At 40.0% G+C, this 9,302-nt stretch overlaps 2 protein-coding genes across 2 annotated transcripts in view; one reads left to right on the top strand and one right to left on the bottom strand.

The window, feature by feature from the left end:
* LOC109470930 (E3 ubiquitin-protein ligase synoviolin-like) overlaps window positions 1-5,737 on the top strand; it is a 6,254-nt gene extending 517 nt beyond the window's left edge. Inside the window, exons 3-12 of the mRNA XM_019770027.1 lie at window positions 303-448; window positions 1,012-1,138; window positions 1,415-1,514; window positions 1,756-1,821; window positions 2,012-2,256; window positions 2,475-2,618; window positions 2,890-3,063; window positions 3,243-3,423; window positions 3,616-3,800; window positions 4,059-5,737. Of these exons, the coding sequence (XP_019625586.1) occupies window positions 303-448; window positions 1,012-1,138; window positions 1,415-1,514; window positions 1,756-1,821; window positions 2,012-2,256; window positions 2,475-2,618; window positions 2,890-3,063; window positions 3,243-3,423; window positions 3,616-3,800; window positions 4,059-4,222 (1,532 nt within the window). The 3' untranslated portion in view covers window positions 4,223-5,737. The remainder of the gene's footprint in view (window positions 1-302; window positions 449-1,011; window positions 1,139-1,414; window positions 1,515-1,755; window positions 1,822-2,011; window positions 2,257-2,474; window positions 2,619-2,889; window positions 3,064-3,242; window positions 3,424-3,615; window positions 3,801-4,058) is intronic.
* Window positions 5,738-5,808: 71 nt separating this feature from the next.
* Window positions 5,809-9,302, bottom strand: part of LOC109470931 (failed axon connections-like) — a 4,449-nt gene continuing 955 nt past the window's right edge. Inside the window, exons 4-6 of the mRNA XM_019770028.1 lie at window positions 7,394-7,516; window positions 7,019-7,156; window positions 5,809-6,682 (exon numbers count right to left, since the gene is read on the bottom strand). Of these exons, the coding sequence (XP_019625587.1) occupies window positions 6,515-6,682; window positions 7,019-7,156; window positions 7,394-7,516 (429 nt within the window). The 3' untranslated portion in view covers window positions 5,809-6,514. The remainder of the gene's footprint in view (window positions 6,683-7,018; window positions 7,157-7,393; window positions 7,517-9,302) is intronic.

Genomic DNA, 9,302 nt, shown 5'->3' on the forward strand with positions numbered 1-9,302 from the left:
AGTATGTCTGTATTCAAGTGTTTTGGTAGGTATTTTAAGCTTTCCTGCTCCAGCATTGGAATGCGGGCTATGAACGCTTCTTTTATCTTGAAAATCAACAGTTTGCATTATGCAATCCTAACCAATAATGTAGGGAATAGCTATCCAACTGTTGTAGTCTTAGTTGTATGTTACTTCATACTATAGTTATATCAATGTAAAGCATTGTTTTCCCTTGTGTTTCTCATTCTTTCCCTGCCATGTGGTAAAATGTGGTGAACCCATCGCTATATTTGCTCCAAAGCAAATATTGGCCTTTCTAGTTGTTACCTATGTTCTAATGGATTTTATTTTCCCCTTTTTAGCATTACTTCTTGTGCTTGGATGCCTGGATGCCATGTTTATCAGCCATGCCTACCACAGTACACTTATCAGAGGAGCCACTGTGCAGCTTGTCTTTGGGTTTGAGGTATGTCATGGTTGACGGGTTGTTAGTCAGTGAGTGGGAGTTTCAGCAGCTTAGTGGTAGTGCATTTTCCCTTTAACAGCATCATAGTTGGAATTTGAATTCAACCAGTACAATACTTTAGCTGCTAGTAATCCAATGCAAATCGGGCTAAGCAGTACATAAGATGATGATTATGATGATACTTGCTGTCTGGATATCTGAATGCCCCAGCTGCCATGTATTGTTAGTGAAGTCATAATCTTTTAGAGGTATATGTACTATGGCTTTGATCTTTCCAAAAGATCCTAATCAGGTGGTAGTTTCTGATTGGATTATTGTAAGAATGGGTTAGTACCACCATTATTGTCAATACTTCATCTACAGGTGCAGCTGTTGAAATCACGTGACAATCACCAACATTTGTAGCAAGTTGTTGTATTTCAGATCTGTTGAGAGACATTACTAAGTCCAATCACCATCAATCAAAGCTCAATCTCGTGTGGGATCACTGCTAATTATAAGATGCACCTATGACATGTTCATAGAAATCACAGAGTTTCATTATCTCCTGTGTATCCCCACAGTACGCCATCCTGCTCACCATGGTAATCACCACCTTTGTGAAGTACATTCTACACACCATCGACCTACAGAGTGAGAACCCATGGGACAACAAGGCAGTCTACCTCTTATATACTGAACTGACCATGGGTGGGTATGATTATTAGCATGGATATGGCTGTAGTCTTCTAGCAACCACCTACATGGCTTGTGCTCTCTGTGACATGTAAAAGAGTAGTGGTCCCTTAGTCAATTGAAAAGTTAGACATTGATAATAAACCAGAAACAGTAGTGTAAGTCTGCCAAGGGTAGTGAAGAGTCAATGGCCTAGTTTATAAAGATAAACATAAAGATGCATGTAGTTATTTATCCACTTATGTTATATTGACTTGTACTGACTCAGTCCGTGTTGCTTTGTACTGACAGGGTTTGTGAAGGTCCTGCTATACATGGCCTTCATGATCATCATGATTAAAGTGCACACCTTCCCACTGTTTGCCATCAGACCCATGTACCTTACTGTCAGGTAAGTCACTTCTTTGTAGATATTGACTGCTTACAATGTTTGAGGATAAACTGAACAAGAAGAATATTATCATTTTACAAAAGAATTATTTGATTTGACGAGTGTGAAATAACTTTAGTACTTGCACTGCTTATGTTTGATCACAGTTGACAGAGCCTGTAATTGCATAAGTACATTTTGTACTGGTATACCAAAATAACATATTAGAGCTGATACTTACTGTGAATTGTTGGTTTTACAGAGCTTTCAAGAAGGCTGTCAATGATGTCATCATGTCCAGACGAGCCATCAGGAACATGAACACACTGTAAGTAAATCTGAGATTCAGAACTTTTGAAAAAATTTAGCTGGTAAGATGAACAATAAGTTGTAGATCTAAGCTATAGACATTGACATTTTGTTTTACTTTCACTAGATTCAGTTGGTGGATATTTTCTCCATGTCACATAGTGTACATGAAATAACTCTGTGTCTCTTTCCCTCCCCCCTCCCCCCAGTTACCCAGATGCCACCCCAGAGGAGCTTGCCCAGGCTGATAACGTGTGTATCATCTGCCGTGAGGAGATGGTGACGGCCAGTAAGAAGCTGCCCTGTAACCACATCTTCCACACGTCGTGTCTGCGCTCGTGGTTCCAGCGCCAGCAGACCTGTCCCACCTGCCGGATGGACGTCCTGCGGGCTCCCCCACCGCAGCAGAACCCCACGCCGCAGCCACCACCAGCACCTCAGCCTCCACAGCAGAGTGAGTCATTAGGTCAACCCAAGTGCCATTGTAACATTTGCTGTTGTTTTTAGTAGGCACTACATGTACCTCTAAGTCTTTTTCCTGTGCCTATTTTCCATCTATTTAAAAAACTGAACAAACTGTGATATGAATGCCCTCCACACCGTTGAACTCTTGATGGAATTGCAGAAATGAATGACTGGCTCAAGCACGCATAATGTTTCTTGTTCTTGCAGTTCCCCCTGTTTTTCCTGGATTTCCCATGTGGCCACCTCCCCATGTGCACCCAGGACAGGTGCCCCAGGTCCCTCCCCAGACACCACCTGCTGCTGGAACATCCCAGGCTGCTGCTTCAACCACTGCTGCTACACAACCTGCAGGTAAGCTAGGCTTGATGTGTGAGCAACTACAGCATATCTATATCCTGTAAACATGGAGAAATCCATACAATTGCAGCTCTTACCAGGACAAAAATAACAATTGCTCTCCAGCAGGCCTTTATTCATTTCAAGGGTTCTAAAAATTCTTGTAAGTACAGCAAAGATATTACAAACACCACAAAATTTGTGTGTACAGTCTTCACAATCTTTGATGAGTATACTTGTTTGTTAGCCAGCTTAAGTCCTTATCCAATATTGATCTCTGCTACAGCTGCAGCACCTGGCTCTACAGCACCTGCCATGACAACAGGTCCACCAGGCAGCCCCCTCCCTACAGTAGCAGGACTACCACCGTTCCCCCCTCCCCCTCCACATGGCGCACCAATGCCTGGCCTTCCTCCACCTTTCATGATGCCACCTGGGTTCTTTGTGCCACCACCATTTGGTAAGGGAAGCACTTTAACCTGTAATGTCTCCTTTGATATGGCATAATTGAAAGAAAAGGCATAATGAGGACTTCAACATCTCTCCATGCTGTGGCATATTTTCATCAGTTTGCACTATTGATTGAGTAAGCTGTGATAACTCCATGAATCTTACATAGTAATGTTGTCTCTGTTCCAGTCCCACCGCCCATGCCTTCCCCTAACTACTCAGGTATGACTGAGGAGGAGCTGCGAGCGATGGAGGGCCAGGAGCGGCAGCACCTGGTGGCTCGGGTGGAGTGTCTGCGCAGCATACAGACCCTGCTGGATGCCGCCATGGTGCAGATGCAACAGTACACCTCCCTCATGGCCACGCTGGGGTCAGTATTGCACTCATTTCTACAAATGTTATGGAAATGAGATGATCTGTGTATACCCAGAAATACTGGGTTGATATTTTATTTAAAGTGTCCCCAGGCCAAATGTATTATAGAATACTGTTTTTGCAGTCCTTGACACAGTGCCACATGTGATGTATTCTCCTGTAACTCATCTCTGTCTGCTGTCCTTAGAAGTCCTGTAGCTGCCACCACTGCAGGCCAAGGTTCCACCCCTGTGCCCACAGCTACCACTACCCAGCCTGCAGACACTACAGAGGTCACCAATGTCCTCTCAAGTAAGATGTCACCACGAGAAGAGACCCCTAGCAGCCCAGAGCAGAAGCCCACAACAGGAGAGAGTCAGGAAGAGTCAGGAGGTATGTGTATTTCTGAATAATATCTAGTGCATTGAATTATTCAGGATCAGATCCACTTACTTTATCTCAGCCTTGTGGAACGAGAATTAACTTTACAAAATAATTTCTCTATGCACCAAACATTGTATTGCCAGTTGATTGTGTACATCCTATGCTTGCAGTTAATGTCTGTATTTGTGTGAAACCTTAGAGAATCTTAGAGCATTAGAAAAACTTATTTTAAATCATAACCATGTATGTTGATCTACCTTTATCTAGATCTAAGTGAGCTGGAAGGTGCAGTGGGATTCACCCCTCCAACAGAGACACTTATCCCGGAGGACACAGAGGTGCCTCCTGAAACAGATGCAAACGAAATTCGGAGACGGAGAATTGAAAGGTTATCATCCCAGCCGGGGGAAGAAGACGGGACAGAACCTTAGCAGAGGGGATGGAGACAGTAGATAGGTAGTGTAGATGTGAACATGCTGTGCCCTGGAAAAGACTGTCAAACAAACATCACTACCCATATGATGCTGGTCCTGGCATGCTGTAAGGTATGGAATTCCTGTAGCTCTCACACTAAGTCATCATCACCTGTAATGTCTCACATAGGAAGAAACACTTGTGACTTCTCTTGTACATGTACAACTTTCTTATGTTCACAAACCCAATATATTGATGAGAACAATTAATGGGTACTTTCATCATTAGTCATGCATATAGCAGCAGAACATCAATCACCCCATGGTACTTACAGTTTAAGGTAAGGAAATGTTTCTAAAGGACAGTGTTAAACATGAAAGGTGTTAGTGGTGCTTGTGTTGTGCATGATTTAGGCAAAACAATCTGAAGAGGTTAGTGATGTGGTTTCCTTTTTAAGAAGTGGGGAAAGAGCCATGTACATACAAACTAAGGAAAGATGGAGTTGCCTTACTTGTCAAGCTAGACTATTTATTCACTTATTTCATCCAGTAAAAATGGAAAGAATAGATATATTTAAGTGAATAAGGTAATTTCTTTATTTCTGATCTACATGTTGTATCTTCTCAGGCCAAACCCCTTTAAAACATGTACATGTCAGTTCAAAAGTCTTCCTTTTCCAAGTTAATAACAATTTTTCTTTGTAAGTAGTAGGAGACATTGGAAAAGGTACTGATTTACATATATTAGTACATGTAGTAGTTATTAGGATAGTTTTGTAGATCCTGTAGGTAATGACTGACATGTCAGTTTAGAAAATGAAGATTTCAGAAAGTTAAGCTGCAATATCTGTACAGAATGAGTTTAAGTAATGGATGAAAGTGACAATGACTGTAATTATGTACACTATATGGTCAAACATATATTCATAAGGTAGATATTGTATAGTATAATTTTACAGTGGGAAAGTTAAACCTAATGTAATAGGATGATGTTGCCACTTATACACCCTATGATGCAATTTCAATGACCTTTCCTTGCATTTTCCAATTTTTCTGCAGTTAGGAAATTGTTATTTCTGACCACGATATCCCACCTGTTGGAGTTAGGATAGGTCAGATGAATAGCATGTGCACAATAACAATACTGTCTGATCAATAGCAATAAAAAGGGACTGGATCTGGATAAGAGCCACCTTGCTATTTGTAGCAACACTGCACTGAATACTAGTAGGATGCTCACTGCAGATTCTCGACATATGAAGGCCATTGCTGTAGGCTATGTACATTTTGTATATCTTTTATTGGGCACATTACTGAATGGATTAATTCCTTTGCATTTCATTGTTTTTAAGTGTTCTGCTTTTTCCTGAACTGCGTTTTATGTACATACGTGTAGTATTTGTATATTTTGATGCAAGGTGTGTATAGTGCCAAATGTCATCAGGTATCATCAGTGCATGCCTGGGGTTTTGCACCCATCTGTACCTCTCTATAAGTGAAAGCTGTGATAAACATCATAGAGGACATGATATTTACCAACCAACTAGTTTCTGTCTCTTGTCTTTGTAAATTAAGCACCACAGCACATAAATAATACTCCAATCCAAGTTGTTAAATCTTATGCTTTCATTTGCATAGCAATTTTACAGGTACATGTATGACAAGATCAAAAGACTACACATTTTTGTGATCACATAGTTGGAATATTACACCACAAGTTTGTTAGACATCCTCAAAGGGGTACATTCCAACAGAAGATCAGGACAGGTCTCTAGCACTTAATGCAAAAAGAACAGATTATGATAATATCATAGTAGCATGGCACAGTCTGCACTATGCAGTGTTACTTTGCAAAAGTCACGTTAACTGAAGAATCCTTCATACATGGATACACTACCAAACCTTCACTCTAACAATAGTAACATGGCAAATCATCTTCAAAGCAGCATTAGTAAATTTGTGGTCCCTGTACAAGTTACAGGATACAACTGAGGGCCTTTCCTTCAGCCCTCTACCTGCACAAGTTATAATTTTCCACAAATGTATCAATGTTATTTTTCCTTGCTATAGAGCAGCACAGTAATACATGTATCTGTATCTTTGCAGTCCTTAACACTGTGAAGATATGATTTGGCTAAAAGACATCAGCCTTTCCACAACACTGCAGTCATTATTGGTGCAAATGTAGTTTCCTTTAGCCTTTTAGTTGGAAACAGGTACATAGATGTATGTTTTATTATTATTCCCTTTACTGGTCTTCCTGTCGAATCCATCTCACTGTAAGAGAGGAGTCCACGTCCCCACGGTGCCTCACTTCCCCTCAGCGCATAGCTGTGCCCAGTCTGGGTAGAACTGGTCCTTCATCCTGTCGCAGTAGTTCAGCAGGTTGCTGCAGGAGTTGACGATGACCTGCCTGTGAGGTGACGGCAGCTGCAGGTAAACCAACCATGCCAGGTGTGCAAACACTGAAGCATCAACCTGGGAGGAAAGAGGGGTACAAGGAACATGTTACAGTGTCCAGCATTCACAGAATCATCTGTGAAGGCCATCAATATGTGTTTGGTCATGACTGGTTAAATGCTGGATGAACAGTAACAATGTTGACATCCTATGTAATCCATAGGAGTGGATTACATAGTTTCAGCAATTCTGAAGAACAGCGAGAAAAGTGCATAATGCATCTTTTGACTAAGGCCCCTCATCATGACTAAACCTTTAACTTCCCAAATGAACATACATGTATTTGTTTCAGGAACTACATTATTCTGTATTACTATGCTAGGGTTGGTTATTCCCTGAATACTCAGCCCTCACAGTGGTAGGCTTGCTCCCCATGAGGAATGGTTTGTCTCCCAGCAGTGTGGAGAGTGCCCTGATGTCAGCGTTACCCAGCTGGTACACTTCTGTGTTACTGTGACGGCCAATGCCCTGGTGGGACAACTTGTCCCGCATCTGCACCAAGAACAGGAGACATGCACAATACACAAAATGGATAGATTCCATTCAACAGTATGAGTCACAACATAAACAAGTGGCATGTTTCATCTTGCAGAAATGAATGTCAACTTAGCAACATGTATATATAACATAAGAGTGATTACATTCTTTTGGGAATTCAATGAGACTTACATGTACTTACATCAATTAGACACTTCTGTCAATTTTACAGTGAGAACAAAAAATACTGACCATCTTTGAGATCCTGTTGCAAATGAGCCAGTGGATAATCTTGGGGCCAGGTAACCCTATCATCTGACCGAACAGGTCCATACGCTCCACGAAATAGTAGTTATACATGGTCCTGGTGGGACAGTTTCAGATTAGCAAATGTTTGGATTTTGGAGACAAAAATCATACCACAACTCCTGCTACTGCATTCTAGATACAAAATCCATTTACATGTACTATCAGAAAGATTATACTAGTACTACTGAGAATCCAAAAATAATTCTGCTTTAATACTGAACAAAAAAGTGTAATATCACACATATGACTGACTTCTAAAGACTTTGGAGTGATCACAATAAAATCTTTAGATGCAGCCAGACATTGTTGACAAACTAAGACTGTGGTAGCTAAAGGTAATCAAACAAAAGTGAAGTTCAGGTTAAATCATTCTATACAAACATAGTAGAAAACTAGAGTTCCCCGATCTCATACCTTCGCCAAATGATGTTAATCTTTATGACTGACAAAGTTTAGATTAGATTATTCCCCCCTGATTTAAGAAATGGGAACCTAATTTTCATGAATTATATCATTTTATCATAATCTCAACCAAAAGACAGTCTTATATTAACAAACAATGCATTCTAGCATTTCCTAATAAATTATGCAAATGAGGTCCTGATTTGAATAAATTATGTTTAATGATGTTCACCTCAATTTAACTTTCAAATACCACAAGTATGAAATTCCAGGCAGTTATCATTACATAATTATAAAATTTTCTAATTAGTTATGCAAATTAAGTCATTATTAACATAATCAACATCTTCCTGTGTTTCTCTCGTTGTCAATTACCAATGTCACAAGCTTCAATTGTCCTGTCATGGAATGCAGCTGATTTATAGAATTTCCCTATAAATTATGCAAATTACATCCATATTTGCATAATTGTCACATAATTATATTAAGCATCACGTAAGCTAGCTACATACCAAAAATCACGACGATCCGTCAACCGGTTCTTGAGTTATCCCCTTTTGAATATTTTCAAGAATTTATCCCTGCAGTTCCAGAGCAAGCTGATAGGGGGCCTAAACTCATGTCACTTCTTTCCCAGCACAAGAGCTACCTACCATCTAAATTTCATCACCACAGCATGTCTAGATCATGAGATATCAAAACCGGAAGTTCAGCTGCAGTACCATAACCAGCCGCTAGGGGGTCCAAAATCTAATCATTTTGAGGTCTCATCAAGACCTACCCACCTACCAAGTATCAAGACAATCCATCAAGGCCTTCTCAAGTTATCGTGTTTACAGACAGACAGACACACACACACACACACACACACACACACATACACGAACGCCCCTGAAAACATAACCTTCCTGGCGAAGGTAAAAATTGCATGCCTGCCGTGATTATGGCACATACAGTCACTGTACACATGTGAGTGCAAAAGTAACTAGAGTTCCCCGATCTCATACCTTCGCCAAATGATGTTAATCTTTATGACTGACAAATTATAGATTAGATTATTCCCCCCTGATTTAAGAAATAGGAACCTAATTTTCATGAATTATATCATTTTATCATAATCTCAACCAAAAGACAGTCTTATATTAACAAACAATGCATTCTAGCATTTCCTAATAAATTATGCAAATGAGGTCCTGATTTGAATAAATTATGTTTAATGATGTTCACCTCAACTAAACTTTCAAATACCACAAGTATGAAATTCCAGGCAGTTATCATTACATAATTATAAAACCTTCTCATTAATTATGCAAATTAAGTCATTATTAACATAATCAATATCTTCCTGTGTTTCTCTCGTTGTCAATTACCAATGTCACAAGCTTCAATTGTCCTATCATGGAATGCAGCTGATTTATAGAATTTCCCCATAAATTAGGTAAATTACTTC

Source organism: Branchiostoma belcheri, unplaced genomic scaffold (genome assembly GCF_001625305.1).
Source record: "Branchiostoma belcheri isolate BF01 breed outbred unplaced genomic scaffold, Haploidv18h27 scaffold24, whole genome shotgun sequence".
NCBI lineage: Eukaryota > Metazoa > Chordata > Leptocardii > Amphioxiformes > Branchiostomatidae > Branchiostoma > Branchiostoma belcheri.